The following is a 14987-nucleotide window of genomic DNA, read 5'->3' as shown; positions in this document are numbered from 1 at the left end:
GGCACCAGAGCTCTGTTCTGCCATGAAGTCTCTTCCCGCCAGGATGCCTTTCTTTGGTATAGGACCAACAAGGAGGGCCCAAGTCTCAAGTGTACCCACGCAACTTTTCTTCCTCCTGCACTTCTCTTGCCTTCATTGGTATCATCATCTGGCTCATTGGCAAGGCCAAAGCTGCCTTACGCAGTAGCAGCGAGAACATGCACCTCTGGCGTGACGTGCTGCTTCCTGGCCAGCCCTTGGGGCTGCCTCGCCAGCTCCTGTAGTAATGGGGCACTTACCTTGTGATCCCTTTGAGGTTGTCAGCCCTGGGCAGCCTGACCCTATTTTTACAGATGACTTCTGGGAAAGGGAGCCTGAAGCAGGGCTCTGCTCCCCCACACCCAGGGGACATTACTCATCTTCAGAGCATTCCTTGGCGGTTATGCATGTCTCTGTCTTTAAGATTCATGTCTACCCTTCCCCCAGTCCTGGGCTTTTCAGCTAGGGAGTCCAGGGCTGAGAAGAAAAGATGCCCCACACCCTTGCGCATGTGCCAGCAAAGCGACGCAAGCCTGTGTGACCCAGAGCGTGTTGTCCCAGCCTAGGGGATTCAGCAAGCTGGGAACACTTATTGACTGGGGCCAACATGGAGTCTTCCCACACAGAAGCCAGGCAGGCAGCCGTGTGCGTGGGTTCCTGGGAGTGGGAGCTGCCACAGCGCCGGGGGCAGGGGACACAAGGGGAGAGGAAGAAGTGAGGGTTCCTGATGTCTCCCAAGGTGGGGGGTGGGCCTGCGCGGCATGGAGGAGCTGAGCAGAGAAGCTGAACAGACTCGATTTTATTGTGTGGTGTACTTTCTCGGTGAGATGTCATAAGCTGTGGTGGCACTACACTGGGATGGGGTGGGCAGAGTGGTGGATTGGGGCTGGGTGCTGGGTGCTAGGGGAGCAGCCATCTGCCCAGGAAGGTCTCAGTATACTCCACAGCTCACCTCAGGGTCCCAATGGGGAGGGAGCTGTCTGAAGGGCTCAAGCCCCAGGTGGCAGGGGCTGGCACTGGTGGGTGAGGGAGACCTCCTCCTGCCATGGAGAACTGGGGTCACACCTGCCTAACTTGGTGGCTCCATGTCTGAGTTCTGGAAGCTTCTGGGAGCTTGGGTACAGCTGAAGAGGAAGCTTACTTTCTTCTGCTACCCTATTAACTGCTGGCCCAGGCAGGGAGGGACACGGTATCTCACTTTGTTGCATCTGTAGGTGAGGGCAACAATGAAACCTCTGACCGCTTTATTTGGCTTGAATCTTCATGGTCGTAGGTGTAGTCCTTGGCTCAAGGTCCCTGGGGGGACTTGTGCCATGGTGCTAGCAAGGCTTATTTTTGGTGTGGCTGAGATGGCTGCTGGAGGCATATGATGGGCACCTCCAAGCCCCACTAGGTGGTGCCCCTGCCTCTGGGGTCTTGAGTGCTCTCCCTGCCGCTCTGCAGGGGTCTTGGCCAGAGCATGGTTGTGCTAGGCCCAGGCCCATTGTTTTTCCTCTTTCTCCTCCAGATTTCTCCTAACTTCTGCTCCAGCCAGAGCCCTCTCTATACCCACTGCTCCTCCTATGTTCTCACTCTCCATTGGTTCCCCCAACCTGGCTTCCCTTGTTACAAATGCCAAAAGGACAGAAAAGCTAAACCCTAAGCCAACCAGACAGAAGCAGCTTTGGAACAAAGATGGCAAGACAGTTGGCAGCGTGCGTGTGGGCTGAAGATGGGGGGAGGATGATGGCATGCAGCACTGGGGTTCCTTATAAGGGGCGGGATCCCCATTTATCCCCCAGCTGTGCCAGGGGCCAGGGGTGGGGGTTGGCAGACTCAGAGAAGCAGGATCACTGCACTGGGCCTGTAGCTTCCTGTATCCTCCGTGGACCCAACCAGTCACAGGGAAATGAAATCCGTGGCCTGGAGCAGCGACAACGAGAGCAGGAGCAGCAGTAGCCAGGAGGTGTTCTGAGCCAGCAGATTGATGCCCTCGCACTTGACCAGCTTGTCTGTGGAGAAGGAACAGGGTGAGGGGAGGGACCAGGACTCCCTCTGGGAGGCAGAAGGTACCAAAGTGTCTCAGCTGCAGCCAGGACCAACCTGGTCTGACAGAGCCAACCACCTTTTCCATTACAGGAGCCCCGAACACAGAGCATGTTGGGAAAAGCCTGTTAATCTGCATCATAGGACCAGGGGCGAGAGAGCTGATGTTGTCCCTGTTCAACAGGTGGAAGGACTGGGGAGGTCAGGAGTCAGGGTGGATGCATCTCCTGCACCCCTCTGTCTGCCTGTCTGTCCCTCTAACCCACTCACACTGCAGGCCCTGCCAAGGTCCCCATCCCACCTGGCCTACTGGTGGTCCCAGCTCACTTGGCCCTGAAGGAGGTGGTAGGGGTGGTGAGGAAGTAAAGGGGAGGTGGGACTCACCTCGGAGCACAGAGATGTTTTGGTGGGAACTCTGGGTAGGCTGGCCTGAGAGGCGGAGCTCGCAGGTGTAGATGCCCTCGTCCTTGGTGGTGAAGTTGGCTAGGTAGAGGACCTTGATGTTGTACCGGCTGGTGAAGTTGGTGCGGGAGCGGTATGAGTACTCAGGCACGCCCCAGGTGCCATGCAGCACGTGCTTCTTTTTCTCCCGGGTCAGGCTGAATTCGTGCTGGATAGGCACATTGGTAGTGTTCTCATGGCGACAGTCCAGCCGGAGGCTCTGGTCTACCAGGCATGCTGTCAGGCTGGTCACCTTCTGCCCTCGGGATACCTGCAGGACTGGCACCAGCAGCGACCTCCTCTGAATTGGGTGTAGATGCTGGTGTGGGGAACTTAGGGAGCAGGGGCCCACTTCTCCCACATGAAGAAGAGATGAGCCTGGCCAGGAAGGGTCCCAGAATTTCTAGGGGCTAGTCTGATCCCCACCCCATCCCTAGCAGATCCCAGCTCCCTGGCTCTGACCTAAATCCTGGGACCCATCAACAGGATGTGGCAAGGACAGGAGATGCTTGGGCTCCTGGGTTCGCTAGCTTGCTGGGGTGGGGCAGGACTCAGCAAGTGGTGTTTCCTAAACCTCCTGGGAGCACTCAGGTCAGCTGGCTTGATGAGCCCACTTGAGATGAACAAAGGCCTTTTTCCCTCCCCTCTTTTCACCTCACCCCCACCAATCACCCCTTTCTCTGAGACCCTGAGCTCTCTGAGGGGCAGGTCACCAGGAGGCCGGCCAGGCCAGTCCCACCCCTTGCCCAATACCTGCCAGCAGTAGCGCAATGCCAATGGTTGGGTTCATGGTGTCAAGAGCTCCGCTCAGGATCTGCATGTGGGAGGAGATGGGACTCAGCTGACAGGTGGGAGAGGGGTGCACAGGGATGGGGTGCTCCCTGGGGGAGTCATCGCAGACACACAAGCCCCTCTCTCCACCCGCCCTTTTCCTTCATTCCCCACTTGTTTTGGAAACCGACCTCTTTCTTGGCCCTTTTCCTCTTGGGGAGAGTGAGGGAAGAGAGGGCACGTCTTGTGTGGCTGGGTTGGAGCTGAGGCTCACAGCCAGCTGCTCTCAGACGCCTTTGCCTTTCCCACTCCCCCTCTCTGCAGAAAAGACATCTCTGGGAAATGGCATGGAGCATTTGCTGTCTCAGCCATGTTTAGTGTATTGAGGTTCATGCCGTGGTGCAGCTGAATCTCAGAATTCTTGACTAGAGACACAGAAACGCCCTGGGCAGGGACTTTCTGTTGCTTATGCAGAAGAAAACCCCCCAAATGCCTAGAATGGATCCTGACATATAACGGACACTCAAGGGAGAGTTACTGAATGAGTGAATGAAACTTAGATGTCCAAAGGATTAAGAAAAATGGCATATCTGGCAAGGATCGGCTCATGTTGGTGGCTAGGGCTGATGTCAGGGAGATGGGTGGCCCAGGTGCTCCCAGGTGGCCGTACACTTGTACTCAGCGAAGGTGCCATGGAATATGCATGGTGAAAGACCACGGTGCTCTCTGATTGCAAAACAACTAAGACTCTCCCAGATTCATTTCAATTGGCCTTGGGCTTCAGCAGCCTCGCTGCCCAGCTTCCCACTCTTTTTGCAGCCTGGGGCTGGACAGATATCCTGGCCAGGCCACGTGGAGCAGGTAGCCCAGCCAAGGCTCTGGAGAGTGCTCTAGGCGGGTCTTGGATGTGCTGGCCCAGGAAGCAGGGTGCGGCACTTGGGGAATCCAGAGTCCCTGGCACTCAATGCGTGGGCTGGAGGGCTAGGATCCTGGAGGGGGTGGGGCTATGTGGAGGTGTTCTTATGCGGGATCAGCTTGTGGTTTGATGAGAGGACCCTGGGTTAGTCGCCAGGGGTTCAGATTTGTGATCTAGGAGGCGCAAGGGGAGTGGCAGCTAGAGCCAGAGGGGAAACGAAGGAAGACAAGGCTGGAAGGGGATGGAGAGCGCTTGGGAAGGGCGGGGAGCGGCTTGGGGGCGAATTCAGCATGCGACCCTCGCAGCTCCGGGACCCCATGGCTCCGTGCCAGCGGAGCTCTGCCTTCTCCCCTAGTCCCGTGATTTCCTATCCGTGTCCCAATCCTCCCGTTCCCAAGTGAGGTCCCTTTCCCTCTCTCATCCTTCTTGAGGTTTCCCCTCCCCCGCCGGCTTGCCTGTCACCCAGCCCCGCCCGCGGCACTGCGGTTTCTTTTCCTCGAGTGCCCCGCACCCAGCCGCGGCCAGGTCGTGGCGTGGACGCTCCCTGCAGCTGGCCATCCCCTATCTGCTGCTCCGCAGGTCGTTTCCCGCTTCCCCGCCTTTGCCGGCTGGGTGTGCGGGGACATCTGCGTGGGGAAACCCCAAGGCTGCCCTTGGCGCCCTTCTCCAGCGAGCATCTTCCCAGCACCAGGCAAACGTTCCCCTCCTACCCCCGTTGCTCCATTCCAGGACGAAACGCAAGGTGCGGCCGAGTCCCCGCGTTGGCTCACTTCCTTCCCCCTTTCGCCCTTGCGTGGGAAGAAGGTCCCTTCCCCCGCCCCAGCTCTGCACCACTCTTTCTTGGGGTGCTCTGGGGCTGTTGCCGAGGGCTCTGGGCCTTATAGGGGATTGTAGAAGAGCCTAGCAGCCATCCCTGCACCCCGAGGTCTCATCCTGGCTCCCGCTCCCACCTGGGTTGGGTCCCGCGCCGCTGCAACCTCCTCTGGATGCGCCGCCGCCTCCAATTGCTGCACCGGGTTCGGTGGCCCGCAGTTTTCACCGCGGGTGGGGGAGAAGTGGGTGGAGAAGGCTGGGGGACAGCCAATCAGAGGCCGAGGGGGGAAGGTATGGTTAGGGTAGGGTGGCACGCAGAAAAGTGGAGGAGGAGGCTTTGGTGTGGGTGAGTGGTGAGCAGCCCTAGGAGGGGGCCTCAGGCCAGGGGCTGGGCTGACCAGGCATAGGCCTACCCTGGGCTCTGGGTGTGGTCGCCCAGGGCACCCTGGCTTCCTCTCCAAGGCATAAGCGAAAGCCTCCTCCTTCGGCTGTCCTCCTTTCTTCTGACCGAGTATTCACAAGTTCCTAGGAAGCCTCAAGAGTTAGGAAGGCAGGATGAGACTCCTTGGCAGCTCCAGTGCTAGCACTGGAATGTTCTGAAGGCAGTGACTGGGTGTTTTTCCGTATGGGATTGGCCCTCTGTAAGCAAGACAGGCACTGTGCCCGCTGCCTCCTAGGTTCCCTCATCTATCCATGGGGGATTGTAGGACTCCTCTCCTCCACCCCTAGGGCTAGCCTCCACTCCTTAGCTTTCCAGGCTGGCCCCTCCCTGCCTAGACAGCTATAAGGTTCTTCTGGTTTTTGGTGCACAGGAGCCCACAACACCCACCATCCCCACCCTATCCACTGGCTGGTAAGTAAGGGATGGGGAGTGAGGCCAAAATGCCATGAGCCACTACCCTCTGCCGTGAACAGCAGGTGAGAGAGGAGACAGTATGACTCTTGAGTCCCGAGACCCACCCATCAGAAAAGAATAGGTCAAGTACTGGCTTCTGACTCCCAGATCCCCCGTAGATTTGGCATCACCGGAAGCACTGGGGTCTCTTTTTTTAAACAACCAGTGCTGGCGACTTCCTCAATGCCCCACCTCTGGTATGATGCTGTGAATTCTGCCTGGTACCTCCGTGGGCTGGCCCTGCCTCCCAGCCCTCTCCCTTCTGCAGGAATTCAGCTGTGGTGCCTTGGCTGCAGTTTCCAGCATGGTGATGGTAATGGCCATGTTGGAGGCCAACCCTGGGCTTGCAGTGGGAGTTTCCTTTCCCTCTCTTTGGTGGAGACTCAGGTGGTCTTCCCTGTACGGCAGTGTGTGGTGCCTGGATGGTCAAGACAAATAGGGTGATTCATGCTGGTTAACTGCACAAGCTTGAGGGGTAGGGTAGGGGGCTGAGGGTTAGGTAGGGGGAGCATTTATGAAACCTGCAGCTGTCTCATCCTGCCTGTGAGCTCCTTCCTGGAGTCCTGTCGCTGACTGGGTCTGTGCTATGTCCTGGTGACCCAGGGTCTGGAGTTACATAACACGCTGATCTGGAGGGACTGTCCCTCTTGCTGGATGAGCTCTCCTGGCTTCTCATTATTCTTAGGCCCTGGCTCCTGGCCTCTGACCTGCACTACCCAATCTTTCCTCTTCTGCTTCCTGTTGCATTTGAGACACACTGGCTTTCCCTTCCATCACCCGTGGCAGGTATTCCTTCCTGCTTAACATTTGTCTCATTCCCAGTCTGGGAATTTTCCAACATGGTTGCTTTACACATACATTCTCCTTCTCTCTCTCTCTCACACACACACAGATGAGGGGCTGGTGAAGACTGTTGGCAGGCTACAGGGATACCCAGAAGCGTCTTGTGCAGGTGTTTGGGCTCTTGCTTGCCAGGGCTCTGGATGCCTCATGTCTCACTCTGTGGTCCTGTAGCTGAGGGCTAGTGGCTAGAAGGCCTAGCTGTGCTATTTCCACAAGGTTCTGAGGACCTGGCCTACTTTCTTGGTCCCCAAACACCTTGTCTTCAGGATAGGGAGGGGAATGTGAGCTCCAGAGATTGTGGTGACTGTGTTTCTGCTAAGCAGCATCTCCAGTTAGATTAGATGACCTGAGCTCAGCTGGGGCACAGGGTGGAGACCTGTGCCCACTTGTGAATGGATTGGATGAGTGAGGGGAACAGGTAGGAGCATAGCCAAGACGTGATTTCCTGGCAGACCATGGCTGCACATTAGCCCCTTCAACATCTCTGCTCTGACCAATGTCTGTTGTCCCAGCTAGAGGTATATTACAGGAGGCCAAGGACTGCTAAAAAGATGTATTTCTTTTTTAAAAAAAGATTTATTTATTTTTTTATTGCAAAGTCAGATATACAGAGAGAAAGATCTTCCGTCCGATGATTCACTCCCCAAGTGAGCGCAATGGCCAGTGCTGTGCCGATCTGGAACCAGGAACCAGGAACCTCCTCCAGGCCTCCCTCATGGGTGCAGGTTCCCAAGGCCTTGGGCCATCCTCAACTGCCTTCCCAGGCCACAAGCAGGGAGCTGGATGGGAAGTGAGGCCGTCGGGATGAGAAGGAGGCCCTCTCCTCCTTCTCCTTTGTGGACACAGGAGAAAAAAAAAAGTGAAACATTTGTCCCACCCACCATCCCCAGCACCTAAACCTCCTCATCCTAATCGGAGGCCCATATAGGTGTGCGTTTCTTTTGACTGTATCAACAATATTGAAAATAAAATAAACATAAAAATAAAAAAGAAAGGCCAGTGACGGTTATGGGCCTTCAGGGCATAGCTGCCTGGTTGCCTCCTTCTTGGGGCACAGCCCTGTTGATGAGGGAGAGATACCTGCTCACTGGGCTAGTGGGACTGGCTAGACGCAGGACATGCGCTTCTGCACAGGTGAGATGGGCAGTGGTGCATTAGTCACCTGGACCCAGAGCCCAGAGGAAGACACTACACTCCATGAGCTGTAATGCATGCAACAAAACTGCAGAAGGCACACTGTAGACCAGTGTGATTGTACAGTTGATAAGTCTGTAGGCTGACAGGTGCCTGAAGTCCCCCACCCAGGAGTAAGCAGCAGTTGTGTCTGGTCCCCCTGTAAAAGAAGGTTGTTTGCCAATGTGGGGACTTGAACTTCCCCCTCCCTGACCTTACCAGACATCAAGGTGGCATATAATATTGAGCCCAAGCTGTGGACTAATTGAGATCATGCCTACACTTTTTTTAAATAAAAGATTTATTTTTATTTGAAAGGTATAATTACAGAGAGAGAAGGACATATACACACAGATGTTCTGTCCACTGCTTCACTCCCCAAAAGACTGCAATGGCTGGAGCTGAGCCAATCTATAGTCAGGAACCAGGAGCTTCTTTTGAGTCTCCTGCATGGGCCTAAGCTCTTGGGCCGTCCTCTGCTACCTTTTCAGGTGCATTAGCAGGTTGGTCGACTCAGAAATGGAGCTGCTGGGGCTTGAGCTGGCACTATGATATGGGATAACAGTATTGCCAGTGGCAGTTTAACCTGATGTACTGCAACACTGGTCCCCTATACCTGTACTTCTTACAGCCCATTCTAAGGCTATGTTTTTCCACTTTTTAAAATTGGTAGAGGTAGATGGTATGCCTGCATATATATATTTTTTTGTCCATTTGTGACAAAGAGAGAACACTGGCAGCTTCTTGTTGATTCTCAGACTTCTTTGGAAATGTGACTAATCCATGAATTTAAAAAACTTGGAACCACTGCTCTCTGCACTGCTGCCTCTCCTACTCTCCATATGAGGCCAAATCCCTGAGTGAGGTCAGCTCCCCTGTAGACCTGCAGGATTGGTGGGAGCATAGAACAAAAACAGCGCGAAGATGATCTAGTGCAGGGCAGGGGTTGGGAGGAGAAAGCACCACTGGAGGTGGAATTTAATCTTCAACAGCTGTTTATTCCCAAACTGTAGAGTGCTCCTCAGAGAAGTAAGAGGTATTACTGGCTCCAGCCCCATTCCAGGCCCAGAGCTGGACCTTAGGAATACCAATGAACATCAAAGACCAATAAAACATGATCTCTGCCTGCAGGGTTTTTTCCAGTGGGAGAGAGATGAATGGGACCCATTTGACAGAGAGGGCTTCTTGCAGGAGTGAAGCATGAATGGAGGCCTTAAAGATGAATGAGTGTTGTCCACAGGTGGAAAGTTGTTACAAGACTAATCTCTAGTAGGGGCTAGAGAAGGATTTGCACGTTGGGTTTGCCTTCTTGGAATTTACTTGCCATGTGAGGAAGTTTGAGCTATCCATGTGGAAGACTGAGACTCCCCAGTTTGCATCAGTCACCCCCTGGAACAGCCAAGTATCAGCTGACCTGCCCTGGAACCAGAAATGCAAGTGTAATCCCAGCTGACGCCACACGGAGCAGCAGTGAGCCACCAGATGAACCCATGAAGTCACTTCTAAAACCTAGATACAAAGTTAGTGACACTCGTTCATCAAGATGTGAAACACTCTTTTTTTTTTGCTAAATTTCAGTGGTCTTATGGCTGACTCAACCAAGGCAGCGTGGCAGGAGTGAGACTTCTGCAAGTAGGCCTTGCAAGGGCATATAGCTCCTGCCTTGTTTGCCACAAAATTGCCTCTTGGAGCTAGCGTAAAAATCCACACTACTCAGAGGCCTCCATGCATAGCTGTAGCAATTTCAAAAAACTTCTTGGTGGCTGGAATGGAGTGACTCATGTACAGTAAAACAACTGGCCAAGCATTGCCTGTGGTAACTTAGGAAATGCACCTGCTGTGGGTTGGATATTGTCTGAGTGTGTCCCACCAAACTTCATGTGCTGGAAGTTTGATTCCCAATGTAGCAGTACTGAGAGGTGATGGAATCCTTTTTTGTTTTAGTTTAAATTTTATTGATTTTTATTCAAAAGGGAAGAAAGAGAAAGAGGAGAGACAGAGATAGTCCATCTGCTGGTTCACTCCCCAAATGGTCACAAATAGCCAGTCCTGGGCCAGTCCGAAGCCAGGAATCAGGAGCTGGGAGCTTCTTCTGTGGGTGCCAAGGCCCAAGTACTTTGGGCCATCCTCTTCTGCTTTTCCAGGCACATTGGCAGATAGCTGGATGGGAAGCAGAGCAGCATCCGAATGGGTTGCTGTCTCCATGGGTGGAGACTTAGCCATGGCACTGGCCGGTGATGGGCCCTTTATGAATGGGATCTACTGACAGACAGTAAGACCATGGGAACTTCACTCTCATGCATGGGTTAATGGAGTGGGTTGGGTTTCATGAGACTGGATTAGTTACCACATGAGCAGATTCTTAGGTAGCTAGGTTGGCCTTCTCAGGTTGCACTGTCTTGCTTTCATCTCTTGCTAGGTCAAGTCTGTTGTACTTGCTGCCCACCATGTGTTGCCATCTGCCACGTTATGATGCAGAAAGAAGGTCCTCATCAGAGGCTGCCATCTGTGCGGCCACCTGATCTTGGACTTTCTGCCTCCAAAGCTGCATGCTAAGTGAACCCCATTTTATGAATGATCCAGCCTTACATGTAGTGTTATAACAACAGGAAACCCACAGAGACAGCACCTGATGAATTTATGGATTTGGCTAAAAGGATCTAGAGATAGCATGTTGATAGTGTCACTGGATGCCTTTAGCTAATAAAATTTCATAGCAGAGAAATGAGCTAAGCAAGGCCTGCCCCATTTGCTAGGTTGAAAATGAAAACTATTTCTTACTTCCAGGCACTCTGGGAGGCAACAAATTCCTGCTCCTTCTCCCTCCCCACCCCCTTCTTCTTATTTTATTGGAAAGGCAGATTTACAGAGCGCAGGAGAAACAAAAAGAAAGATCTATCTGCTGGTTCACTTTCCAAATGACTGCAATGGTTCCAGTTGAGCTGATCCAAAGCCAGGAGCTTCTTCTGGGTATTTAACGTAGATGCAGGGTCCCAAGGCTTTGGGCCATCCTCTACTGCTTTCTGAGGCCCCAAGCAGGGAGCTGGGCAGGAAGCAGAGCAGCCAGGACCCAAACTGGCATCTATATTGGATCCTGTTGCTTACAAGGTGAGAGTCATTTTGCTGGGCCCAACAAGTTAAGTAAGTACTGGTCAGGCCTGGCGTGATGGTCTAGTGTGCCTAGCACATTTCAGTCATTTGGGGAGTGAACCAGTGGATGGAAGAACTTTTTCTCTATAAATCTGACTTCCCAATAAAAATAAATAACTCTTTTTTTTAAAGGTAAGTGTTGGTCTACATGTAAAAATTAAATTAGAAGCATAGATGTGGAGCCTTGTTAAGATCCCAGGAAGGTGTTTTTGTTTTATTTTTTGGTTAAGAAAGCCAATTGTGGTGAAGTTCCAAGGCTGGCATACCTTGTTAGAGTGTTTGATTGAATCCTGGATGTTCTGCTTCCAAACCAGCTTTCTGTTTGTGTGCCTGGGAAGGCAGAAGAAGATGGCTAATGTACTTGGGACCCTGCCAACCATGTGGGAGTCAAAGACAGAGTTCCTTGCTCTTGGCTTCATCCTGGCTGAGACCTGGATGTTGTGGTTGATTGAGGAGTAAACCAGTGGATGAATGATACTTTCCCACCCCCACTGCTTCTCTCTGTCACTCTACATTTCAAATAAAAAATTATGAAAAAAAAAAGGAGAATGTGAGGAGAGGGAGAGTTAAGAATTTTTCCCATCTTTTGGTTTACGCCCACATGCCCACCAATGGCTGAGGCTGCTGGGTAGATGCTGAAGGCAGGAGCCAGGAGACTGGATCCACATTTTCCACATGGGTGGTAGGAATCAATGACTGAGTTGTCCTCACTACCTCCCAGAGTCTGCAATAGCAGGAAGTTGGAGTCAGGAGTTAGAGCTGGGTATCAGGACCATGTACTCTGCTGGGAGATGCTCGCATGGTAATTGGTGTCTTAACTGTCAAATATTCTGCTATCCTAGGAAGATTTAAGTAGTGCCACATGAAAGTGTTTCTAGGAATACATTGTGTAAGGCCTGGTTTGGTAGCCTAGTGGTTAAAGTCCTCGGTTTGCACGCACCATGATCCCATATGGGCACCAGTTCGTGTCCTGGCTGCTCCACTTCCCATCCAGCTCTCTGCTTGTGGCCTGGGAAAGCAGTAGAGGATGGCCCAAAGCCTTGGAACCCTGCACCCATGTGGGAGACCCAAAGATCCTGGCTTCTGGCTTTAGCAGTACTTGGGGAGCGAACCAGCAGACAGAAGATTTTTGTCTCTTCTTTGTGATCTGCCTTTCCAATAAAAACAAAAAATACATCTTAAAAAAAAAAGAGTACATTGTGCCATATAGTGAAGGTAGAGGCTTGCTGAAATCAGTTACAAATGTGGCTTTTGTTGGGTGAAGTGGATCCCAGTTAAATTCATAGGAAACTCATATAGTTTTAGGGTATTTATTGGCAAATGTATCTTCACTTGGGATCAAAGGGGAATTAAATGATTCAAAATGAAAACACACCTCTGTGTCTCTACTCCCCTGACCTCCCCCTTTAAAAAAAATTATTTATTTGAGGGCCTGGCTTGATAGCATAGTGGCTAAATCCTTGCCATGCATCCTCCAGGATCCCACAAGGGTGCCGGTTCTTATTCCAGCCGCTCCACTTCCCCTCCAGCTTCCTGCTTGTGGCATGGGAGTGCTGTAGAGGACGGCCCAAAGGCTTGGGACCCTGCATTTGTGTGGGAGACCTGGAAGAAGCTTCTGGCTCCTGGCTTTGGATTGGCTCAGCTCCAGCCATTGTGGCCACTTAGGGAGTGAGCCAGCAGATGGAAGATCTTTTCCTCTGTAACTCGTCTCTGTATATCTGCCTTTCTAATAATAATAAATGATAAATATTTTAAAAATATTTATTTATTTGAAAGAGTTACTTGAGAGGAAGTATGAGAGAGAGTTTTCCACAAACTGGCTCACTCTCCGGGTGCCTGTAATGGACCAGTGCTGAGCCAGGCTGAAGCCAGGAACCAAGAGCTTCATCCAGATCTCCCACGAGATGTCAGGGGCCTAAGCACTTGGGCCTCTTCTGCTGCTTTTCCCAGGCCATTCATGGGAGCCTAGATGGGATGCTGAGCCCACTGTGCCACAACACAAGTCCTTTTCTATAGTCAAGGAGTTGTCCTTATATACCTGGGACTTTTCTTAGGGATGGGACGGACCTCAGAGAGGGAGAACCAGAGCTCAGTCTATGAGGAAGAGCAGAGAAAATCAGGCCTTCATCAGAGAACATTCCCTGTGCTTGGTGTAGGGTTCCCATGACCTCTAGATTTCAGAATCGCTTTTTGATGGCTGGATGCCTCGCATTTCTCCTACATGCACTGAAGTCTCGTTTCCTTAGTTCGCAAGGCTCTGAATCCAGAGTGGCCACACCTAGAGTTGTACACCAGGATTCTCGGCCACATCCAGACCTGCTATGCACCACGAGGTTGTGAATTTGAAGCTGATGTCGTGATGGGTTTCCCCTTTGGACGTTGGGTGAGGGCTGCCTGTGTTTCTCAGGTGGGAGGGCTCTGCTCCATTAGGGTTTGAGGGCAGGCTGTGGTCATTTGCTACATTCGCTACATTCATGGCCCTATGAGTCATTCATCCTCCACACTGACCACAGGCATGGTTGTTGGCTATGGTTTGGTCTAGTGGCAATCATGCTGCCCCGTACAGAAGCCTGTGCCAATCTCCTGGACAGACCTGAACCGTTGTGTTTAGCTGACGGCCCCACCCGATTGCCATTCATCACATGTGCCCTTACAGGATCATATATTTCCTGCTAACCCACCAGATGACCACAGATGTGGGGAGAGAGCCCAGTCAACCCATGTGAAGCCCAAGTGAATAACCCTGCTGAGACCTGAGCTAATTCCGGACCCTTGGAACTGCTGCCTTGGGTTGTTGCCAAGCAATAGGCAGCTAGGAAGTCTGAAGGGTTGGGTCTGCGATGGGGCCTGGCACTGGTGGTGGAGATTGGCAGGTACCTTCTGCTGGGATCACTCTATAGGACCACAGAGAGGAGGTGACAGCCTTGAATCCAGGGAGAGGTCTGAGCTGGTGCTGCTGAGCTAGGTGGCAGCAGAAGGAAGGTATCTAGTGGCTGTTGGCAGTAAGATGCATCCAGTGAGCGTGTACAGACCATGGAGAACACAGAACTCAGGGTAGGACCCTAGGGAGAAGCCGCAGTAGAGAGGTGGCTCAAGGGCTGGATTAGGAGAGAGTGATCCCACCAGGGCCAATGGGGTTCAGTAAGAGAGTGGTCCCCAAAGGTGTGAGGGACGGAGTGAGGGACTGAAGTGTATTCCTTTTGTGGGTGGTGATGCAGGGCTGGGCCTCACTACCACAGGAGGAGCAGGATAAGGACCCTGGATCTTGGGCTCAGTAGTCCTCAGAGCCCTGCTTGGCTTGGGCAGGACCAAGGGGCAGGTTGATCTTTCCTCTGACTGCGCCTGCAGGAATGGGGTGGCTGTCTGTGACCAGGGACTCCTCAGGTCATTGTTTTCTGTTGATAAATTGCCTTGGTGGGGCCCGATTCTCAACTCTCCTGTTTGATTCACCATCTGTTGAGGAACAACTGGGGATGTTTGCTTCTGGGTTGCCATCTGGGTGTGAACAGCACTTGGGGCTACCTGTGTTCACAGGTGTAGTTGCTTCCCCACTCCCCACCATGCCTTGCAAATGAATACACCTCTAACAGCAAGATCAACAAATTGGCAGCAAGGAGGTCAGTTGATAAGGACAGTTTCAGAATGGAGGGCCTGAAGCCTGAGACCATTGTTTCAGAATTATTTACTGTAGTTTTATTAGTATTTAAAAAATATATTTGGGCTGTCAGCAGCTCAGTTGGCTAATCCTCTATCTGCAGGTACTGCCAACCCATATGGCTGCTCCATTTTCCATGCAGCTCCCTACTTGTGGCCAGGGAAAGCAGCAGATGTCCCAAGTCCTTGGGGCCCTGCAATCATGTGGGAGAGCTCAAAGAATCTCCTGGCTCCAGGCTTTGCATTGGCTCAGCTCCGGCCACTGTGACCATTAGGGAGTGAAACAGT

The 14987-nt window shown here is 52.4% G+C and overlaps 2 protein-coding genes across 5 annotated transcripts in view; one reads left to right on the top strand and one right to left on the bottom strand.

Annotated features, from left to right (window-relative positions):
- Positions 1–14987, top strand: part of CWC15 (CWC15 spliceosome associated protein homolog) — a 297815-nt gene that overhangs the window by 197351 nt on the left and 85477 nt on the right. The gene's annotated exons all lie outside the window — the stretch shown is intronic.
- On the bottom strand, positions 803–5548 carry THY1 (Thy-1 cell surface antigen). Of its 4 annotated transcripts, none has more exons than XM_058663757.1 (5): positions 5398–5548; positions 5122–5240; positions 3238–3365; positions 2428–2763; positions 803–2009 (listed from the first exon to the last, which is right to left on the bottom strand). In XM_058663757.1, the coding sequence occupies exons 3-5, from the start codon at positions 3302–3304 to the stop codon at positions 1897–1899; spliced, it is 516 nt and encodes a 171-aa protein (XP_058519740.1). In that variant the 5' UTR covers positions 3305–3365; positions 5122–5240; positions 5398–5548; the 3' UTR covers positions 803–1896. The 4 variants fall into 4 exon arrangements, with proteins under 4 accessions (XP_058519740.1, XP_058519741.1, XP_058519739.1 ...); XM_058663758.1 differs by having other exon boundaries at positions 3238–3298; XM_058663756.1 differs by lacking the exon at positions 5398–5548 and having other exon boundaries at positions 5122–5348.

This window comes from Ochotona princeps, chromosome 4 (assembly GCF_030435755.1).
Source record: "Ochotona princeps isolate mOchPri1 chromosome 4, mOchPri1.hap1, whole genome shotgun sequence".
Taxonomy (NCBI): domain Eukaryota; kingdom Metazoa; phylum Chordata; class Mammalia; order Lagomorpha; family Ochotonidae; genus Ochotona; species Ochotona princeps.
The sequence above is the reverse complement of the archived record's forward strand: the minus strand, read 5'-3'. Positions and strand labels throughout refer to the sequence as shown.

Bases quoted from the DNA above. Each gene is read 5' to 3' on its own strand.
- THY1 (XM_058663757.1), bottom strand. From the start codon at position 3,304: ATGCAGATCCTGAGCGGAGCTCTTGACACCATGAACCCAACCATTGGC. The intron at 2,764-3,237 runs GTATTGGGCAAG...TGCTGGTGCCAG, and splicing joins CATTGCGCTACTGCTGGCAG to TCCTGCAGGTATCCCGAGGG. The intron at 2,010-2,427 runs GTGAGTCCCACC...CCTTCTCCACAG, and splicing joins AAACATCTCTGTGCTCCGAG to ACAAGCTGGTCAAGTGCGAG.